The 23,087-nt window shown below is 37.7% G+C and overlaps 2 protein-coding genes across 3 annotated transcripts; one reads left to right on the top strand and one right to left on the bottom strand.

The window, feature by feature from the left end:
• Positions 1-3,363: 3,363 nt before the first annotated feature.
• On the top strand, positions 3,364-8,688 carry csf3a (colony stimulating factor 3 (granulocyte) a). Its single transcript, XM_057358714.1, has 5 exons — positions 3,364-3,502; positions 3,780-3,937; positions 4,303-4,407; positions 4,495-4,641; positions 6,760-8,688. Exons 1-5 carry the CDS (start codon positions 3,487-3,489, stop codon positions 6,970-6,972), a joined length of 639 nt encoding a protein of 212 aa, XP_057214697.1. The 5' UTR covers positions 3,364-3,486; the 3' UTR covers positions 6,973-8,688.
• A 126-nt stretch (positions 8,689-8,814) lies between these two features.
• med24 (mediator complex subunit 24) lies at positions 8,815-22,504 on the bottom strand. Of its 2 annotated transcripts, none has more exons than XM_057358712.1 (26): positions 22,407-22,504; positions 22,099-22,245; positions 21,199-21,281; positions 20,925-20,963; positions 20,750-20,823; positions 20,410-20,633; positions 20,146-20,257; positions 19,676-19,826; positions 19,472-19,585; positions 19,085-19,138; positions 18,879-18,991; positions 18,681-18,767; positions 18,483-18,594; positions 17,530-17,672; positions 17,352-17,389; positions 17,082-17,164; positions 15,307-15,485; positions 14,094-14,193; positions 13,703-13,878; positions 13,354-13,618; positions 13,069-13,250; positions 12,056-12,149; positions 11,723-11,822; positions 10,328-10,408; positions 9,615-9,763; positions 8,815-9,341 (listed from the first exon to the last, which is right to left on the bottom strand). In XM_057358712.1, the coding sequence occupies exons 2-26, from the start codon at positions 22,229-22,231 to the stop codon at positions 9,225-9,227; spliced, it is 3,003 nt and encodes a 1,000-aa protein (XP_057214695.1). In that variant the 5' UTR covers positions 22,232-22,245; positions 22,407-22,504; the 3' UTR covers positions 8,815-9,224. The 2 variants fall into 2 exon arrangements, with proteins under 2 accessions (XP_057214695.1, XP_057214696.1); XM_057358713.1 differs by having other exon boundaries at positions 18,909-18,991.
• Positions 22,505-23,087: the final 583 nt, after the last annotated feature.

Here is a 23,087-nt window from a genome sequence, read left to right as displayed (position 1 = left end):
ATGATGGTAGGCGTTCCATTTGCGACACATGATGAACGCGTTTGACCAATCACAACAGACTACACCATCTGACCAATCACATGACACTAGGCTAGCGGATAGGAGGGGATTAGATGGATGAATCGCGGAACGAATCATTTGAGAGTCAGACAAGAAGTATGGTATGAATAACTGCCTATTATTACGACATAATAGTGTTTTTACACCTTGTATGTACATAAACTTGTTGTTGGACACTCCATAAACCAAAGTAGGACCTTAAAAATCATATGCTACTTACTCTTTAAACAAGGTGATGAACCTTTATGGTTTTGCAGTGTTAAATCAAAGCCAAGCAGACTGACAAACATGATGTGGAGAAGAAGGTTTTCACAGCTGTGTTTTCCACGCTAAACTTGGGGAAGTGAACCATGCTCAGGTGTCTCATTAGAAGGACAGTTTTCTGCTCAGAGAAATTCACACAGTTTGAGTCAGCCAATTAAAATCTTCAAAGAACTTCAGAGGTCCTTTATTCATGCTGAGCACTTATCCTCATGAGACAAGAAATGATCAAACAATAAACCCATAAAGAATAAAAAACTGTTCATGAATTTAAAGAAGGACGGAAGGAGGAAGATGTCAAAACACTTTTCTCTTCGTCAGCTCTCACATTTTTTATTAATACATAAGCAACCTGCTTAATTACTTAAAATATAAAAATATATACATAACAACATAAGATTTATATATTGTTATTTCCACTTGTGATATTAAAAATAATCATGTTTGCATTTAATTGTTGTCTTCATACATTTTCAGAAATATATTGAATATTCTTTGTAAATCATGAAATATTATGCAAAAAATAGTCCTTTGGCTGAGACTGATTTTAACCACACCCTAGTTTTTTTATTTAGGAAATATTCCTTTCTTCTCTCTATGGTGAGTAGATCGGTCCCATCATTTTGAGGATCGTCGCTACCAAACAAGTCAAGCACAATTTTTGGGTGTCATAAAATCGTGTTTTTATGTGTACGCTACTGTTCAGTTAGTTCATTGAATTATCAACCAGGACCAAGTTATCAGTGTTTGGTCTAATGTATATTTAAACTAAAGAATCTTTAAAGCGGCCTTAACATACGCGGTTTCTGCCAATCTCATATTAATCTTGAGTACATACTTTGTATTTTCGAAGAGTATTTAGTTTGATCACATTTATAAAAGATAGATACAGCTGTACGATTATTTCGGGAGAATTGTCCAATAAAGGACTGAGAAAAATTGTTACGAAACAGTTTTATATGTTCGAAAAAAACTTTCCGAAACCTGTAGGATCTGTAGAAATACTATCTGTCTGTCTGTCTGTCTGTCTGTCTGTCTTATCTATCTATCTATCTATCTATCTATCTATCTATCTATCTATCTATCTATCTATCTATCTATCTATCTATCTATCTATCTATCTATCCATCCATCCATCCATCCATCCATCCATCCATCCATCCATCCATCCATCCATCCATCCATCAGTTCTATCTATCTATCTATCTATCTATCTATCTATCTATCTATCTATCTATCTATCTATCTATCTATCTATCTATCTATCTATCTATCCATCCATCCATCCATCCATCCATCCATCCATCCATCCATCCATCCATCCATCCATCCATCTATCCATCTATCCATCTATCTATCTATCTATCTATCTATCTATCTATCTATCTATCTATCTATCCATCCATCCATCCATCCATCCATCCATCCATCCATCCATCCATCCATCTATCTATCTATCCTATATACAGTAAATTTATCTGTATGTCTGTCTTTGTGACGAACTCATCCGTTGGGTTATAAATTGAAGTGATAGTTCAAGTTCACCCCAAAATAAAAATTCTGTCTTTTACTCACCCTTAAATAGTTTCAAACCTGTATAAACTTCTTCCTCCTGTTACTGTAAACACAAAAGAAGATATTTTGAAGAATGTGCTAAACCAAATAGTTATGGGGCACCACTGACTTTTAGTCAATAGAGCCCCAGGACTGTTCAGTGACAAGCTATTTTCCAAATATCTTCTTTTGTGTTCAACAGAACAACTACATTTACTCCGGTTTGGAACAACTTGAGGGTGACTATATGTTGACAGAATTTTGGAGGGAACTATCATTGTTAATATTAACAGCTATTTTGAGTCAACTGTTCCTTTTAATGCTGTATAGTTTCAACCCATAGTTGGGTCAAATATGAACATTTTCTGGGTTAGATAGATTATGTTTTTTTTCTACACAGAAAACATAATTTAATAATAAATCATTTTATTGTTAAGCAATAAACTGAACTTTTGAAACTGATTCATTTCCAGTTGATGTCAAGCCCTTACATAACACAGAGATCTGAGTCAAGGTTACAGCAACATGGAATGCCTACACGGGGTCATTTCATTTAACCCTATTATTAAAGACTGTGACGCAATATGGTCTCTGAGTGGATCTGCATCATCATTATTCATGTCTTTATCTTGACATCCTGGAAGCGGAAGCTAAAAGGAAACGGTTTTGAAATCCGTGAGAACAATAATGATATTAAAACTGTGTCCTGCTTTCCCATATAAAATATAATGTAATATAATATAATATAATATAATACACATCTTTTACCGTAATTCTGTAAAATTACAGTTTGTACAGTGTAATATGATATGATATGATATGATATACATTTAAAAAAAGCAGTGAAAACAGTAAATTAACAGTTTTGTGGTGTAAAATGACATGTTTTTCATGTTTTCTTTCTGTAATTTCACATTTTTTACCGTATTTCAAAAATATGTGAATATAATATAATGTGATGTGATGTAATATCATGTAATATAATATACTGACTGAAATGACTGAATTAAAACAATAATAATAATAGTAGCCCTTTAATATTAAAATAAAACATTATTGAAAGATGCTTGTTCATGTGATTATATTATTGTAATGATTTTCCCTGCTGTTACCATCACTATAGCATGTTTTGTCCTGTGGTTTGTTAGTGATGTTATAATTTTGGACAAACTTCAATTACATTTAAGTCCACTGGCTGTAGTGAATAAATAAAAATGATAAGATAATTGTTATGTCCTTATTGTATTGGCATAAGGTTAATCATTGTTTAAGATTTATTCATATAAACAGTTAAAAAGTGTAATGAAACTTGGATTCACATATTTATTCATTATATGTCCATGAAAGTTTGCTCTGTCAAGTTTGATTTCATGTTTGTTAGTGAATTTGAATGAAATATGTTTTAAGGTGTACAGTACTGCCATCTTATCCCACACCTCAATCATCTCAAGGTCTTTCTTCACCAAGCACATGTGTGCGTCCACAAGACGACGTCAGTTTAAAAAAAGGAATTTCCCCTGAAGACATATAAATTCTCATACGTGATGAAGCGTTTGTTACTTCTGTCGTTTGTTGTCTTGGTGCATTTTCCGCTTGAGTTGCTGTAGTAATATGAACTGCTACCAGGGTAAGTTTCTTTATTTTTGGTTTAAATAAATAAAGCGAACACTATTTTAAATGATATGATTTTAAAGTGTTATGTGTGTAAAATATACTCTATTGAGTACTATGTATATGATTTTCATTTGGAGGATTTATAGAAGCAAACTTTTATTGCACCAGTCAATAGGCATTTATGTGAAATGAGGATGTCCAGTCGTAGCGTAAGCACATGTGAGAGTTTCAGCCTTATGTGTGAGCAGTGTGTGTCAGTCTCTCTCTCTCTCTCTCTCTCTCTCTCCCAGCTGCTCTCTTAGTCGCATTACTGGGATTTGTGGGATCTGCCCCTCTCCCTGAAAAGCGGGATAGTATGGACAGTCATTTTATTGGATATGCTCATAGCTTTATCAGCACAGTTCTGAAAGGGATTCCTGCAGCTCACGCATCCTGGATAAACTCTCCGGTGAGTATAAATATGTGCTTTAGGGCCATAACGGACACAGACATTGGGAACACTGTTCATATCGTCCCACTAATCTTGAATATTACATTCTTGATATACAGTCGTACTGGATGTTTGTATGTGCATGTGCATGTGCTGTGTAGTCCAATGGTTAAAATCTGTTGTTTGTGTATAGAAGTGTTCTATTGATCTGTACTGTGATGATGACCTGAAAGAGACCATTTTTTAAATGCAAATCTACTGGTAAATGCAATTTGCTATTGCTCTGGCATGTTTGAGGGATTAGCACGCAAAATCACACTGATGCATGACCCAGATACTCTTTCCTGACATGTTGAAACACGTGGAATGCTGGTCTTTTCCAGAGCCTAAAGCTGGGAAGTTCAGTTAATCCAGAGCTGCAGCACTTGAAGGAAAATCTCATTCCTTCTGCTCCTGTTCTTGAGAGCATCTCTGACAACTTCACCCTGGTGAGTTCGTTCAGCCCATCCGATTGCTTCGTTTCATTTTTAATGCCACGATTTAGACACGGAATCTAAAATCTCTCTTGGCCACAGGAGATTTGCCTCGATCGCATATTCAAAGGACTGAAGCTACATGTCAATCTCCTGACAGAGATCAGCGAAGGCACCAAGCTCAAACAAACAGAACAGGTGGCCGAACTTCAAGCTGACATTGAAGAACTTCTGTCGCTTATTAACAAGGTATAGTTTTGGTCAACCTGCTGATGACTGTCCTTTTAACTCCTGTCTCACATATCACCGATTTAAGGAGGCGAAATTGAAATGTATTCCATTTTTGAGTTCCTTAAATTGACCCTGGTCGACCCTGGGGATTTTGCGTGCCTGTGGGTGTATGAACTCCAAAAAGTTTCACGCTCTGCTAAATTTAAATTGCGGTTGGTGTCATATTGCACAAGCTTTCTTCGGCTGTCAGAGCTGACCGAGAGCCTGTTTAAACACTAACACAATGAATGGAGGAAGATGCAACTTCTGTTTTTATTTCACAATGTTTCATTGAACTTTTAAATGTTTTTTTCTCCAGTTATTTGAGACATTTTCAAAAAATGGTCCTAAGCTGTCACGTGGATGGGACCCTTTTAAAGGGTCCTATGTATCATTTGTGGCTCGTTTCCATCGAGTGGTACGGTTTGGTTCGGGACAGCAAACCCTGATCCGGCTTGCGTTACCACTTCTAACAGTACCCTTACTTGAGAGGCGTGTTGTTTGTCTGAAAGTACCAATCAGCGGCATTCAAAATTGCGCCTGTTGCATGCGCAAGTGATGATTCTCTGTCAAACAATCAAAGTCAGTCTAGCTCCACCCTTTTGGTACTGGACTACTGTGCTAGGTACCCCAATGGAAGGGTCCATTATGGCACAGTTCACTATTTTGGTACGATTCAGAACTTCTGACAATGAAAACGATTGCGTTGCCTACCATACCATACCATTCAGTGGAAACGATCTGTTATTTTTTTACATAATGTCCACGTATTTTACAGGTTGAAATATGGCCAAAAAACGGAAAAATTACAGAAAAAGACAGCAAATTTACAAGAAAAACTGGAAAAACATGTAATGTTACAGGGGAAAAAACATTTTACAGTTATCTTACTGCTGCGCCCAGCTGCCAGAAAATTTTATTTTTTACAGTTTATTTTTTAAATACAGTACAGAAACTGTAAAATTACAGAAAAAGACAGCAAATTTACATGGAAAGGTTGAAAATTATTTATTATATATCCTTATATCCTGTAATTTTACAGGGAAAAACTATTATCGGGAAAAGTTTTTTACTGATTTTTTTTACAGTGTAGGAACAGACGTGTATAGGTGCAAAGGTGTACTTTTTGAATGGGTACCGCCCCAGTGTCAGCTTGGGAGGTTTTTTTCACCCTTTTAGCAGTTACAGGATCTAATCTATATCCCCAAAAGAATACCATTTGCATAGTGTAGGAACATGACTGGTTCATGCATCTCCCGTGTACATTAACCAATGATAAACTTAGTTTCTTAATCTAATCTAAACAGGATGCAGAATTCAAATTTGAATTTACTGAATTGAAATGTTAATTGATTTAGCAATGCTGCAATCTCGGTTTCTTTTTTGCCATTGAACAAAAATCACAATAAGTATTAAAGTACAAAAAAACAGAGATGAAAACTGTCTCCTTACAGTATCTTACCCTGATGCGCAACAATAAGCTTATTATAATTTGAGCTATCGTGTATAATTTTATAAGTTTGAGGTCATTTGACTTCATTTTAGGCTTTACCCACAGATGGCAATACAGATGCAAAGGTTACGGATTGTACCTTTAAAATACTACATTTAATTTTTCATTCAGTTATGTTGTATTTTTGTATACCATATCATTCACTCATCATATGGAATATTTCCAGAAATATTAGATCTAAACAAAGTGTGTTCACCATAAACTAGTTGAAATGAAAGATTGCCTTTTTAATGAATAGACTTTTATGCTTTGATGCAGATCTTTGTCATAATATTCCTCTTGCGTGTGACGTCTTCTATCATTCTAAGTGAAATCAAAATTATTTTTTTTACAGATTTTCCACGTAAATCTTAAAAACATTTTTTCATGTATTTTTTAAAATACGGTCTAAAACTATAAAATTACAGAACAAGACAACACATTTACAAGAAAAATGGGGAAAACTATTTAATATATATCCTTGTATCCTATAAGTTTACAGAAAAAAAATATTTTACGGTATATTTCTGTTTTTCCAGTTTACAGAAAATTCCCATTTTTTACAGTGAACCTAAACCTTCACTCCTGTTTGTGTATTTCCACAGATGCAGACTGAAGCTGGATTTGAGCGCTCAGTGGAGGCATCCCAGCATGACCTCGCCAAAAATCTGAAATCTACATACATAACCCAGGTGGCCGCACACCTGACCCTACAACAGCTTCAGGTGTTTAGCTGTGATGTGCTGCGCAGTATCCTCTCTTTCCGTGACATGACCCCCAGCCCGTCCACTTCAGAGGACTGGGAACAATGCCCGTGATGTTGTTGCATTCAGTGGCGTGTTCACTTTTGGGATGAACAAATTACTAGTCGCTGGAAATGTATGTAGGGCTGTTTACTGCTGGCAGTTTTTATCTATTTATTTATAAAGGTATTTATTTGAACAATTTCGGTTAAAATTTCAATAAGATCAGTATATTTATTTGAACCTTTAGGAACTTCCTGAAACTGGTATTCTTCCAAAAGGAAATATGTGAAATGTGAGCATGGCGCTAGCAACGCTAATGTCATGGGTTCGATCCCAGGGATTGCACTTAAAAAAAAAAAAAATAGTACAATGCAATGCAAGTTGCTTGAGGTAAATGTAAATGTAAAGGAAAGAAGTGCTGTTTGTTGAGCATATGACCGTGAGTTGTTATTGGTCATTGTATCATCCCCTAATCTCTGTGAGAACTCTTTTCCTTACATGATGTAATGTAGTAACATGTTTTTTCTTACTTATTAATGAGATGTCATGTGGTTTTATGTAAGATTAAATTATATAATTTATTTTCCTATTTATTTATTTAATTGAAGAGCATTTAAAAAAATTTTTTTTTTAATTTGTATGTTTGAGGTGCCTCACATTTGGTTTATTAAAACAAATAAAACTATTTCAAAGTTTGTGCATTACTATGAATTCTTAATCTTCAATCTGTGATAAAACGAAACAATTTTGAGGCTAAAAATGTGTTCCTATGTTACTGTATTTGACAGGTATTATTTAATATTCTCAAATTTTCCTTACTGAAGTACTTAAGTTTGTAATACAAATACTCTCATGGAGGGACCTGAATAACTTCTCCGCTTTAAATGATAATAAAAAATATCGTTAAAATGGTACAGACTGTTTCTTTGGACACACACGAGCTTGTCCCGAAGTTAAAGGGATGGTTCACCCAAAAATACAAATTCTGTCAAGATTTACTCATCCTCTAGTAAGTCTAGTTGTTCCAAACCTGTATATATTTCTTCGTTCTGTTGAACACAAAATAATATATTTCGATTTGAATGTTAGCTGACAGTTCTGGGACATCATGATAGAAGGAAAAATGAAAACGGTAGTCAAAGGAGCCCCAGAACAAAGAAATTACACAACAATTATACATTATAATAAATAAAGTTATTTTATATAATTTTTTTATTGTATATTTATTTTAATAAATTAAAGTAAAACTACTCAACAGTTATATATTCTTTGTGGAGGTCTACCGGAAGTTAAGATTGTTAAACGTTTGTTACACGTTTGTTTATGTTGTAAGCCGCTGTAACTTGTTCACATTGGTCAAGAAAAGAAAATACCAGGTACACCCTCTGACACTGTGGGAATTCCTTGATGTCTTCTAGAATGTTCATCACACAGGATATGATGCAACAGCCGTCCTATTTTTATCCAGTATTTTTGCGTGGGATTGGGAAATCCCAGTGTACGATTAAATGAAAAACAGTCACACTACAAGTATCTTTTGGATATTATGCCCACCAGGCAAATAAAAGAATACTATACGATACCATATAAGAATGCCAATAAACATCTTATTAATGAACAAAGAGGTCTCATTTATAAAATGTCTCACAGTCAACACTGAATTGGATGTGTGGACAAGTAATGATTAAAGGTAAATCAATTGAGCATGAAAGGCTTGGCAACTTTGTCGGAAAAGGAAGGTGTGAATAGTGCCATAATGTCCACACATTACCAGTTTGTTCAATGACATTTTTTACTTTCAAAAATCAGAAACCAAACGTTTCCCAATGTTCATTGGAAATCTGCCAGGGCTTTCTGCTGAACAAACAGTTTTGCTTTGTAGGCAGCGTGTTCCACTTAAGAGACTAGTCAAACTCAGATTTACCATTTTATTGCGATTTTAGTAAAAATGCAGTCTGGGGTTTTTCACTTTTTCCCATTATAAAAAAAAACTGGAAAGTCTGCAATAAATGGAACTTATGGAACGTATAAAAAAGCAATATCACAAATGTTTTCTCGGACATACTTGGCACATCAGTGTCATCAGTCAGCAGCTGTGTCACTTCACAGATGTGCCCACGTGTGTGAAATCAGAACTAACACTGAGCTGTCCTGCACACAACAGACGTCAAAGCCACATCAGTACCCATCTGACAGCTGTTCCACTTCTGATCAAAGTCCAGAGCTTACCAGAAGTTTTGTTAAATGATGCAAGTAGCAGTGATGAAAATACGTTGATTTCTACCAGGAAAACAGTTTTGCTGTTGATGGCAAAGCACAATTCTCTACAGAGCAGCGATGGCTTTCGCTGCTACTCTCCGTCCCAGTGGAAGGCTCAGATCTGTGATGGACAGAACCGTTTTGGGTTTTGCCAGCGCTTGAAGTTTCACCAGTTCAGAAATCTGTGAAGACAGAGAGACAAATTCATTAAGTGAACTTTTTAAATTTATGGTTATAAAGCTAGTCCTGATTGGAAAAGTCAACGAGTATAAACTTAGACATTTATTTTTGTATGACACAAATTGCTATGTTGCTGGCATGTGAACCACATCCCTCACTCGTATGATGCACAGCCTCGTGGCTTATGGCTCATGTTAGAGTTATTACAATGCTAAAGTATAACTGTTTTTCTGTCTAGACAGTATCCAATACTGTACGTCAGAAGATTCTCTTACCATGGTAAAGGGCATAAACTGCAGGATGCTGCCGCGGCTGCCCTGCTCGGAGCACTCCACACACTCCTCGATGAAGCTCTGAACAAACTGTGTGTGAGGACCTGCTGTCTTAGACCCCAACAGAGACGAAACCAACAGGAACAGGTTTGCTAAAAAAAATTAAATAAACAATTATTATTAGCAAGCTTCGCTACCAGCATTGGTTATACTCATTGTTAGGGAATGATGACAAAACATCTCATGGAGTTTTTCCACGGATGCTGTTTTGTGTACTCTCCAGAAACGAGAACATCAAAGAAACATGCCCTAGCAACTTCCGACCGAGAACAACATGCTTGACAGCTCCATGTCCAACTGCATGGATGTCCGGTTTAAAATAAAGAGGAAGTAAATGGAAGAAAAAAAGCCAAAACATGGAAATACAGTGAAGATCAAAGGTTTTTTCAAACATAACCACATCAAAAAAGTGCTGAAATCCAAGGTATTGGCACTGCTAGAAAACAAAAGCAGGCAAAGTGACATTAGCTTAAAGCTAAGGTCATAACTTTGAGCACTCTATCCGTCTTTTCATAAAAGCAACGTGGTTCCAATTCTCTAGAAATACAAGAATAGAGTTACAAAGTACAGTGATGTACTGGATGGTACCTCAAATATACTTTAACGGCCAAAGAATATTATGGTTTTGGTTCTGCTTTAAAACTGGAAGCACAAACCTAACACTCTGTTGAGAGGATCTCTCATGTTGACGGTGTGAAGTTGAGAAGCAGACAGTGAACTGCTCATTGAACGATCACCTAGAAAACAGAAACAAAATAAGTTTTGTAATTGTTGACAAAACAGACGCACACAAGGTCGAACACATAAAAAACTAGTTTAATGCACAGAAGAGGAATTTCAGTTAAAATGTGTGATGCACAATATATTGCTATCAGTTTTTGTATCGCGTATCGTTCCTTTTCCTGTCTGTTACAGAATTTAATCTGATATATTTTGGACTAAATGTTCAGTACAGCTACTTTGCACGACACACATTGTGAAAAACACAATAGAAATGAACTGAAATCAGGGCTGCACAATATTGAAGAAAACTGAAATATGGGGTAACTTGCTAAATACAATATGCAAAGTCTGAAAAAAGTGAACTATATTAAAAAGACTACATATTATGTAATGTATCACATTCTTTCTGATCGTCGCATACACACACAAGCACTAACATTTGAATGCCAGTCTCTCTGCTATCGACCTAAAACTTTGACCACACAAAAAAATGAATTTCATAATAATGATTCCAAACAGCGCAAACCATTGCGGTATGCATATTGTCATAATATTTCAAAACATTTTGTATATCGTGCAACCTAGTTTGAAATGTTTTCTAGTTATTCATAAATTATGCTATAAAGGTCTTATATACAGCTTGTGTAATGGAAACATTAAAGAATACTGCCACAGGAAGCTTGTTGCTCTTTTGTGGGTGTTTACTTGCAATATAGCCAAATAATTACTGCAACATATACAGATATGACAGACAGATAAAAATGACTCATTTGATAAGATGTTGTTATAACAAGTATAGAAAGCGTCTGCAAAAATCTGACAAGACGTGATGAGACGGAGTTCACGAGAACGAGACAAGATTTGTTGACTTTTTTAAAAGAAATCCTCAATGATGAAATATATAGGGGAAAATAGTCTCTTATTCACCCTAAAAACACAAAATGCAAAAAATGTTGTCATTATAAAATCAACCTTCAAATTAAGCTTCTATTTTAATGAATTATATTATGCAGATCAACTGCTGATCAAGCGGGCACGTGCAGTTATTAGTGTGTTCTGTACAGTAATGAAAACAGGTCGCACCACAACAAAATGTGCACTCGCACAAATGCTCCCAAATATATTTTGAGGTCGCACAGGTTAAATACAGGGAGCATATGCGACTAAAATGGTTGCAATTTCAAGCCCAGCACTCCATCATGCCAATTGCGTGAGGATATTGTGTTCTCGCGAGACACATCAGATCTTGCGAGATCTCGTGCCGCGAGATCTCGTCACACCCCTACTTGTAGTTTTCGTGCAGAATTGTGAATAAGGCATGAAGTGACCTGGACTGGACAGCACAACCGTCTCATCCTCATTGGAGCTCAGCAGACGCATCAGCTTAGATGGCTGTGTATCGTCCAATGGGAACAGGCTGCTGTAGTCCTAAAGCCAATTAGAAGAGTGTGCGTTACATACTGTGGCAGAATACAATTGTCAGTCTTATATGGAGTGCTGAATATAGTTTGTTTCTTAAACCACTACAACCATTTAAGTGACCCACATTACAGTCCCTCCCCACATTGTTATTTCGGTTGTGTATCATTCAAAGTCTTTATCTTAAAGTTATCTCCCACTCTGGTCAACTTGAGAGTCACAATGGTGTGAGTGTGTGTGACCTCTATGTCCTCGCGTTGCCTCTTGCGCTGTCTTGCTGATGCTTGACCCTTATGATGAGAAGAGTAGGAACTGAGAGCACACCACACCGACAACCTACAACACACACAGACTTAACCAAACAACTCCAATCCAACCGCTAAAAGAAAGCATTTAGCACTTTTACATTTGTTTTATTTAGGATTTATTTCAAGACGTCCCCAAAAGCAGATGTAGATTTAGCTTGTCCTAAATTCTGTGCCGTAAACACAACACAACACAGAAAAGTTCAGGTTCGTGAACTATAACAGAGGTCATAATCGCATTTTGACATCTTCATCTTGGTTAAACTGAAAAGAAAAAAAACAGAGAAGGAAAAAGGCTGCCTCCACATTCTTCCGCACGGACGTCCGGTTCAAAATAATGAGGAAGTGTGCGGAAAAAAGAAAGCAAAAAAGAGGAAACGTAGTGGGATGAAAGGTTCATTCATGCTGCATGCTGAACCGCATTGTGCTGACGTACGAATGAATTCAAATAGAGGAATAGAAGGAAAACTGAATGTAGGTAAAGACACATTAGCTTGGAAGGAAATTCATAACCTTGAGAATACTTTCCATACTAGCAATAACGCATGATAATGTGGGCATTCCCGCTAAACTCAACAATGACGTTAACGTTATGGAAAGACGTCGGTGTTAAAAAGAAAATTGTGAAACACGGGACACTTTTGACTAGATATGTCATATAGATGATATCAGGCATATATTTAGCACTATTTTAAAATATTTTCGGCCCAATTTTGTTGTGGTAATTTCAATAAGTGAGCTTTTTTACTGGTTTGTGGTTTCTCCATTCGGATCCATAAAATAAATAGAAATGAAGAAAATGATACAAAAGAATTCTAAAAGTCATTTTCGGTTTGAAATGACAATGAATAGAATGACGGAATGTTCTTATTTCGATGTAAAGTATGTTATTAAATGGATGTATTGTACACGTGTTCTCGATACAAAATGTCAGAAGAAAAAGTGAATACTTGGCAAGGGCTCGCCCGGGCGGGTCTGCCAGGCTGTGCCAGTGGGCGGGGTCAGTGAGGAGGCGGGGCAGGATGTGACCCAGCAGTGTCAAGGTGATCTGATGGGCGTCCAAGCAGAAGATACTGTACAGTAACTCAACCACACGAGACGCCCACTCCTTACGGGTCTCCTTCAGCAGCTCCTACAATACAAACACAAAGCCAGTGTACAACCCCATCGCAAAGGTCTTGACCATTTCCGCTGGAACTTCTCCATTATCTTAAGCGCTGCCAACCCACATTTACCTTAACCAGGTTATTGGTGAACCAGAAGACTCCTCCCATATGCAGCAGATTCTCAAAGAGGTGGAAGGCGCGGGAGTCCACCCAGCCCTTCTCCAGAACTTCTCTGAACGCAGTCTGCAGCGCCTCACGAATGGGCTGGCGGGCTGGCAGAAGGTTCCGGTACGGAATGGGCTCCTGACCCTCGATCGCCGGCCGCAGGGACAGTCCAGTCTGCTGAAACACATCTGCACACATGTGCTCCAGAATAGAGCTCATGATAACCACACTGGGGCGAGAGAGAGCGAGAGAGATTTGATTACATGATGTAAATATGTGAATGCGGGGGTGTGTGTAGAGTCGCGAGGCCTACCGCTCGTGGTAGAACTGTAAATTGTTTTCTCCAGACATAGGAGTCATCAGCTGGCGAATCATAGTCTGAGGTTTCTCTCGCTCATCCAATCCCAGCATCCGAACGTGAGCTACCAGCCAAGCCACCGCACAGATGGCCATACTGCACACTTTCCCTTTGATGTTGTCAGTGATCTTCTGTTCGTGCAAACGGTAAGACATTTCCTTGTGTTCTTTAGTTTATAGTCATTTATACCTCAATGACACATTACATTGAGGTTGTGCATGACATGCTTTTAGCTTTTGCCACTGTTACGGGTCATGGGCCTTGTGCGCATACTGTATTTAATATAAATCTGTCCTTTGCTTTTAGTGTGGACAGACCGAGCGTCATCCGATGCGAAAGCACTCACCTGAACGGCTTCCACAGATAACACTCCGTTCTCCCAGGCGTTCAACACCTCCAGTATGGCAGCTGGCGTACTGAGACAGATCTCATGCCATTTCATCTGACTGCAGAGAGAGATTTCGTAGTACGTTTGGCACAGAATAAAAGTGGAAAAGTTTTGCAATCTTTCCTTCACTTGTAACTCGTGCTTATGAGAGCATCGAGACAGCTCTTTTAATAGAATCTCTACTTCCATAGTAAGCAGTGTTGGTTTATTTCCAAGAATTTCCAAATTGATTAAAGATCTATGTCATCACTCTGATCACACACAGATTTTTGGTGATATCACCCACTTCTATTTGCTGATTTTGTAAGAACCTACTTTGTTAACCACATGAATCCCTTTTCTGAGGTTACAGTTATTCATCTCATTTGAATTACTTAAAGGGAGAGTTCATCACGTACTCGCCCTCAGGTTGTTTCAAACCTGTATGCATGTCTTTGTTCCAATGAACCCAGAGAAAGATATTTGGAAGAATGTTAGCAATTGTCATTTCCGGGACATCATCCACTACCACAGTAGGAACAAGAAACACTGTATTTTTTTGTTCGGTTGAACACATCATGAGATATCGTGAAGAATTTAGGAAAACAAATTCTCGGGCACCTTTGACTACCATTTCATTCTTCCTACTATGGTTGTCAATGATGTCCCGGAACTGAAAATTGCTAACATTCTTCCAAATATCTTTCTATGTTCATCGGAACAAAGTCACGTATACAGGTATGAAATGACATGTGCGTGAGTAAATGATGACAGAAGTTTCACTTTTACATGAACTATCCCTAATAAAAGTGTCACAAAGCCGTTTCGACGTCAAATAAGATATCATTCGTGTCATATAAACCCCCGTAATAGAAACATCACTATATTTTTCAGCCTTTTGATGATCTCTGATGTAGACTACCGTTCAATTGTTTTGGAACACTTATTTTAATCTGAATGTGTATGCTTAAATGTCTGAAATCAGTTTCGTAGACAAAAATATTACTTTTTCCCGTTACACACGAAAATGTTATTCAATAAAAATGTCTTTAAAATGAATGACATTGACTGCAAAATGAAAAAGCAACCAATAGGAGCAGAAATTAAATCAATATTGTTTCATGTTTGTTTGCTTTGTGAAGATTATGTAAATGTATTAATAAATGAACTGAATGTGCAACGTGTCACTCACACAAGCTTCATCTCAGAAGAGGAATTAAGCAGAGCCACCAGACTCTCCACCTTCCCAGACTCGGGTCTGAAGCACGGGTGGTCCGGATTCAGGGTCTTCCCGTCCTCTGGCATGCACGTTTGCAACCACGTCTCAAAGAAGGGCGTCTCACCGGATGGACTGGGCTCCGAGAGAATCACCTGAACAGACAAGGAAATAAAAAGCATTTATTGTACACTTGTATCCATCCCCTCTGCACATCACTTTTAAAACTCTATTGAAAACAAGTATTGTTACTTTTACTTGCTCGGCAGTGGAAGATTTGGTTAACACATCACAGATTTTTCATTTATTACTTTTCGACCTTTTTTACTTTGTCAAAACTTTTTTATTACTTTTGTTTCATTTACATCTTGAATCAATGACTACGTTTACATGCACCCTCATAATGCGACTATAATAGGATTTTGGCAATATTGCGATTACACTTCACCTCATAATAAACGCAATCATTCGATTTAAATAATGCGATTAAGCTCATAATCGCAGTAAGCATAATCTATGTAACATGTTTTAATCGCAATACGAAGGCATGTAAACACCTTCATCGCATTTACGCCGCTCTGACCAAGGTGCACGTGCGCTTCTGGTTGGTAAACATGACAGTCGAAAGTTTTACTGTCAACACAACTCGCTGCCAGCAGTCTCTGCTTTTTATCTTAACACAGAAACCGCGCGAACGCGATGACAGCGAACACAAACGCTGCATTTCTGTATTTATCACGGCGCCTAATAACAATGAAACACATCCGGAGGAAGGCGTTTAGCATTTGACGCGATATTCAGACGACAGCCAGTAACACGCCTACTGTACCCGAGAGCATCGTTTGTACTGTGTATGATAGCAAATAATCAGAATCATTAAAACTGCATGTAAACGGGAGTGAAGAATGCGTTGAGAGCGTCAAAGTGGCCGGAAGTCGCTCGTTTTTAATGTGAGCCGGCAGCGGCGCGTCTTGGCCGTTGAGGAAGGTTGAAATCAGGTCAACTTTATGGTAATGAGCTATGACGCGGTTCGGCGGCAACCAATCGTAACGTCGAAGTCCACCGCAAGGTTATTTTAGTTTACTAAAATTAAAACTTTGAAAACGTCTCTGTTCATTGAAATCAAATAAAATATTGACCTAAAAATGATGGGGAAAAACTTAACTAAAGGAACATTTTAAATGTTGCCTCAAAAATAAATTGAAAGAAGTTTAAAGCACTAAAATTATAATAATAAACAAACTGAAATAAAACTAAAATAGAAATTAATTAATATTATATAGCAACATAAAAAATAAACAAATAAATTATAAAATGACGAAAGCACATACCAAAATTGCTAAAACTTTAACTAAAATTAACATAAAAACTAAAGATCTAAAAATAAAAGTTAATTAAAAAAAAATATTTGAAAACTATAATAACTCCGCTGCTTGAGAGGATTCCAGAGAACGCAGCACCAGAGCGTCCACGAATCTTTCTACAGCGTTGTTGGCAGGACGGTCAGAGCGATTTTTGACGCTCTCGACGGCGGCGGTGTGAGCGTACGGTTACTCTGATTACTGGAAATAATCGCATTATTGGGTGCACATGTAAACGTAGTCACTGATGTATTGGATCATTTCTCAATTTTCTTCTGCAGGCAGGATATGATTATTAAAGGAAGGATGTTATACAAGTGTGAATTATCAGTTTGTAACATCATATTTTGGGGTCAAACTGGTTTCCTGCACAGTATGTGTGATTTTTACCTCAGAGCCGTACGTCTGCACGACGTGACACAGCATGAGAAAGGAAATATCAAACAGCAGCGCTCGCACTGACGCAGACTTTGCTAAAAAAAATCAAATAAAGAAGATTCCAGCAAGTTGCGATTAAACTGACTATTCTCAGAAATTCACACATCCTCACAGATACATTGGGTGTTTTTTTGTCTGAATGCAGCTTTTGCTTTAGATCTATTATTGCATTACTAGAGGCATATTAAAACACATGTAAGCAAAGAAAAGCATATGACTTACATCCTTCTCCACTGATGTGTTTGGGAAACTCGTTCAGTCTGAAAAAGATCAACAGATTTATCATTCGACTCTGTTTACATATTCTGGAAAATATAATTGGTGCACTGTGTGATTTAAATTAAAATCAACTTCTTTTACTTGACATGGTCCCTAAATGCATCCCTTTTATATGGCTTACTTGATAAACTTGCGAGCAAAAGATTTGAGTTTTCCAGTGGCTGCAGCAGCAGCCAATAGCAAATCAAGACTCTTTCCTGAGAGCATGTGACCCAAAACTCCCAGCAGCCCCTCGGGAGACTTAGAGTGGTCTGCATCCACTGTCTAGACCAAAAAAATGGAGATACAAACTGTCAGCAATTTATTCACATGTCTAAATAAACAATGTGCATAAAGAAAATATATCCTATTTACATTTAGTCATTTAGCAGACGCTTTTATCCAAAGCGACTTACAAATGAAGCCTATTTCCTACACTCTGTAACAGCGCTGCACACTGAGCAATCTTAGGAAATAGTTTTTTTCCGTGTTTATTATTTCTTCCTTTTAAGTAGGTGATATTATGTTTTAATTTACTTTAAAGCGGAGTTAACACACGCCCAATCTCATATTAATTGTGAGTACCTGTAGAGTAGTATGGCATATTTCATATCTCTGAAGAGGATTTAGTTTGATCACATTTATAAAAGACAGATACAGCTGTATGATTATTTCTGAAAACAGTCGAGCTCCTGGAGGCGTGCAGAGGGGGGCGGAGCTACAGCACGAGCACACAATACATCACTATACGTTTGTGTTGTTTACCTTTTGCACTCTCGCTGGTCGACGTGTGGCCGTGCTTTTCTGGAGAACTGTCCAATAAGGGACTAAGTCACGAAATAAGAATACATGTTCTAAAAAAACTTTCCAAAACCTGTACGAACCCTTGGCGGAGTGTATTGAGCACAGAAATACTACGTCATACGCACAACTCGTCTTTTTAAGCATGAGAAGCCAGCACGTTTAACAGTGTAAAGAAGTCAGAATGCATGAAATAGCATGTTAGCCCCGCTTTAAAGAAGTCAATAAAAAAATCTGTCTGATTGGTTACTCCAGAAATGTTTTGACAGGTTTCAATAATAAAAATATGAAGACCTTCAGGATGTTGGTGACCGTTGGTTCAGCTCTCAGTATGAGGCCTGGGTTGGGCTGAATATTGGCGTTCTCTGCTGTCTTCAGCCTGGGCGCATGTTCTCTATCTTCAGTCCTATAAATAAAACACAACAATCAGCTAAAGCTGTTAACGACAGGCTTCGCTGCATGTTTTCATGATGGAGCAGAAAACAACGATACCGTTTTGCCGTGAGATTGGCAGCGTGTGCCTCAGACAACAAGCCCAGTTTATTACATTCCTGCAGTAACAGACTCAAGCAGTCACAGCTACAAACACACAAAAAGATTTATAGGATGAACCACAAAGCCACAATTACTGTTCTCGGACAACAGAAATCCCATATATATACAGAAATTGTAGTTTTCCACTTATCTTACTCATTATTGTGCGATTCGGCAGGGACATACTTGCATCTCTGATCTGCTTTGTCCAGCAGTGGAGTAAGCTTCAGGAGATACTCAAAAGCCACATTCACGTCCTCCGCGAAATCCTGACAATCACACACACGCAAATGCAGGTCAGATCACGTGTGTACGTGAATGGCGAGAAACACGATGAATGTGTGCGAAACCTGCCCATGTACCTGGGGCTTCTCTCCCTGTGGGTATTTCTTCAGCCTTAGCAAGACCTGAGGAATCTGAAAGACAAAAGTGAAACAAAATGAACAAAGATTTTATATTTCTACTCTGTAAATTGAATTCAAAAATGGGCATTTCTGCACCACTAGCGTCACCAAACAGAACAGCAAAAGGATTTCCAAAAATCCTTGAGTTATTTGTTAATGTTGAGTTTCTCAACAAACCAAAAATTTGACAGCACTTTTCAAAATGGCTTACTTAAAGTTAAGTGAATATTTGACCTAAGACAGGAAAAGTACTTCACATTGGTGCAGAAATGACACTTTTTCCCATTTAAAAAGGCCAATAAGAGTAAGCATGGAGTTTGATGGTTTGTCCTGACAGAAGCAGACCTTGAGGAAAGTGAAGGCCGTCCATTTGAGCTCCTCATTCCCCTCCGGAGACTCGATGAGACCAGTGAAACAGGCCTTCCAGATCTCCAGCACAAACAGTGGAGCTGGTATACTCTACAAAGAGACGACAGATGCACGTCAGCACACGCGCAAGCACACCCACACAGAAGGTTTTCTTCAGTTCTCCGTCATATCTGAGGTCACCTGCATTCTCTTGATCATCATGAGCTGCTCCACCAGCGGCTGCGTCTCTCCGGTGAGGTTCATGGTTCCCTCCAGCATGATGAAAGCGTGGACAGATGGAAATGAAGTGTGTACTGGTGGATCGCACTGAAGAGACAACATCTGAGGAATACTGCCAAAAACAATAAGTTGTTGGAGAAAATACAAGAAAAGAGTTTCATACACTTTGGGGATACCCAGACATTAAGACATACTGGCAGGACATAACAAAGCAATACAGGATATTGTAGATAAAGAAATTGATGGTTCTTTTTCCATTCCAACCCATCTGACGGTGAAAGACAAATCACATCATTTTTACATAACACATTTCTCATTTATTATACATTTTTTTTACAGTGCAGAATTTTGACATGCTCTACCGCCGGCACAAATATGCAGTTTTGGCACAAACTGTGCGACATAATCATGATGCGTTCTTGGATTCTCACCTCTTAACCAATAAAACGCACTCCTCGAGCTTTTCCTTTAGCGTTGGATTTGTTACAGCACCAAGATTCTCTGACAGCTTCAGCAAAGCTTGCTCTACATTGGACCAGGACGCTTGTAAGAGAAGATGACATGTGAATTTATTATTATGATTCACCCAGATGGCAACAAAGCTATTCAATTCGTTCTGGATTCTACTACCTAGCTCTTTCACACGCTCCCTAGTCAACGCATTAACACACACACACACACACACACACACACACCTTGTTCCTCCAGGCGGGCGATGTGCACCAGGGCTCTGTTTTTGGTGCTGTGCAGTAGATTTGCCATGCGCTCCAGAAAGGCTCTCAGACTGTTCTCCACTGCAGGCGGAGGGCTGGGATCCCGCAGTCGTTCACAGCACCATGCGCAGCCCTGCAGGAGCCAAACTACACTGCACAGCATGGCACGGCACAGCCCGATACATTCCTCCGCCTTCCCGTGACAGCTGCAGAGTGGAAAGAGAAAAATCATGATAAAGACTGTATCTTTGTGACAATGGTTGGGTGGGTCGGAATGAAGAATGGATTCACTCATCCACGGAGGGATGACGGATGGAAGTACCTGAGCCGATGGGAGAACATGTCCATAATCTCAAGCAATGCTTTGATACAGAGCTCCTGTGAAAAACCATCAAACTGTGGACGAACAAACAAAAACGTTGAAGTCTTCAATCTCAGCAATTACAACACAGTTAAACACGTTGAAAATAACAAAGTAACAAATTAAAACGACAGACCTTGCTGATGGCAGTCAGCACACTGGAATAGGACACCATCTGCAGGTGGAAGAGAGTATTTTTCAGCATCATTTTTATATACGTTGTGAAACAGTTATTATATATTCTGTGTAAAAAGCAAAAAAAATTAAAAATGTATTCAAAGAACATTTGTTACTCTTTAGGTCAGATTAAAAAGAAATACAGCACAGTATAAAAGATATGAAGTTAATTCCATAGCGATTTCATTTCACGTGTTAAAACGTGTGATCGTCTGGACCTGCAGAGCTCTCACCTGTGAACTGATGGCATATTTCAGGTAGGACAGGATCAAAGGGTTCGGTGACGGGCCAATCATAGCCTGCTCCAGAAGAGCTTCTGCGTTAACGAAAGATATACACTACCGGTCAAACGTTTTAGGACACTTGAGTGAAATGTGTCTCATTATTTTAAAAAGATTTCGATCTGAAAGTGTACAGTACGCATAAATGTCTGAAATAAGTTTGGTAGACAAAAATATGATATAATTGCAAACAAACATGTTTTTTTCATGACAAAACTAACATTTTATGTAATAACAAATGTTTTTAAAATGGATGACTATGACGGAATAATGAAGAAAGAGCAGCCAATAAGAGCCCAGAAAAGATGGGAACTCCTTTAATATGGTTTAAAAAGCATCTCAGGGTGAGACCTCGAGAAGCTGCTTGATCAAATGACAAGAAAACATTTCAAATTCTAGTCAAAAGGTGACTACACTGAAGATGATTAAATAAAACACCTTTTCATTTATTTTTTTAGTTACAACATAATTCCCATAGTTCCCTTTGATTTATTTCATAATTTTGATGAGTTCATTATTATTCTAAAATATGGGAAAAAATATGAACACATAAGTGTGTGAGTGTCCAAAACATTTGACCGGTAGTGTAAATTATGACGGTCATTGTGTCACATCCAAAATAATGTGTCATATAACTTAAGTGAAAAGGATATTACTGTTATTATGGCATAACATTTTGGTATGAGAGCAAAAACGTGATCTTCTTTAATCTTTCAAAATAATCCAGACCAGTCTGTATGATCTTTGACATTACAATAAATCATGTTCACAATAGTAAACTCTTTCAACTTCTGACTTGTGCAATGTGGTTTGAACAGTAATAGTCAGAATATGCCAATGTTTACATATGACCTGCTAGATTGAGGTAGTCCCATGTAGCTCCTTTAGGGCAGTTCTTCTTGATATTAATCGCCCATTGATAATCACTCCATCGCTCTTTCCAAGCCTGCAGGATCGCCTGCTTCAGATTCACCACCTTCATCATGTCTGTCTATAAACCTACACATTAAACACAATTGTATTGAACAGGCATATGAGCCCATCATCTAAACTAAACGCTCTGTTCATGAGAAATGAAAGTATCCAGCGAAGCCGCTGATATCTTTTAAAATGTATCGCATAATTCTTGCATAAAATACATGTTTGCGCGTGCTGCTTACCACAAAACAGTTTACTTTATGCAGTCAAAGCATCAGGGTCTTGTTCATTTACAATTCGCAACTCTACAGCGTCGCCATATTGGGAAGGAAGATTCCACGCTCTGATTAGTCGAGAGTTACTGTACGGTGTAGTACAGAGCAATCCGATTGGGTGGTGTGACTTCGCGTCCTCTGATTGGTCGAGAGATTGTCGAAACAAAAGCTGTTTTGGGGACTTCAAAATGGTTAATAAATATAAACGTAAATGAATATTTTAAATGACTATATTACTTTTTCAAATATATTTAAAAACATATATAAGCATTATGTATCTAATAAGTAACTTTACAATGAGAATGACATCTGAGTGAACATCAACAGACAAAACGACTTAAAATCACATTAAAAATGAATACTATAGGGTAATTAAAACGTTCACGTTAATGTAAATTAAATGTAACAAATGACAATATATATCCACCATTTCGTCAAAAAAATTACTTTTGCAAAAACTCCGCACGCTGGCGACATCCACAGGTCAAAGTGTTTAAATTCAACGAGAACACAGCCACAGCTTGTGAACACCTTTTACCAAACAATTTTAATTTTTGATTTAATCACTTTAAATTTAACAATATAATAATTAAATAATAACATTTATATTTAATAAGTAAATAATAATTGTACCCGTTTGTATAATTT

This window comes from Triplophysa rosa, linkage group LG18, assembly GCF_024868665.1.
Source record: "Triplophysa rosa linkage group LG18, Trosa_1v2, whole genome shotgun sequence".
In the NCBI taxonomy this organism is placed as follows: Eukaryota; Metazoa; Chordata; class Actinopteri; order Cypriniformes; family Nemacheilidae; genus Triplophysa; species Triplophysa rosa.
The sequence above is the reverse complement of the archived record's forward strand: the minus strand, read 5'-3'. Positions and strand labels throughout refer to the sequence as shown.

What these genes read in the sequence shown, in the direction of transcription:
- csf3a (XM_057358714.1), top strand. An exon ending in CATCCTGGATAAACTCTCCG is followed by an intron (nt 3,938 to 4,302) that starts GTGAGTATAAAT and finishes GGTCTTTTCCAG; the next exon opens with AGCCTAAAGCTGGGAAGTTC. An exon ending in TCTCTGACAACTTCACCCTG is followed by an intron (nt 4,408 to 4,494) that starts GTGAGTTCGTTC and finishes TCTTGGCCACAG; the next exon opens with GAGATTTGCCTCGATCGCAT.
- med24 (XM_057358712.1), bottom strand. Translation starts at nt 22,231, where the DNA reads ATGATGAAGGTGGTGAATCTGAAGCAGGCGATCCTGCAGGCTTGGAAA. An exon ending in TGCGTTTTATTGGTTAAGAG is followed by an intron (nt 19,827 to 20,145) that starts GTGAGAATCCAA and finishes TGTTTTTGGCAG; the next exon opens with TATTCCTCAGATGTTGTCTC. An exon ending in TTACAGTTCTACCACGAGCG is followed by an intron (nt 13,619 to 13,702) that starts GTAGGCCTCGCG and finishes CTCTCGCCCCAG; the next exon opens with TGTGGTTATCATGAGCTCTA.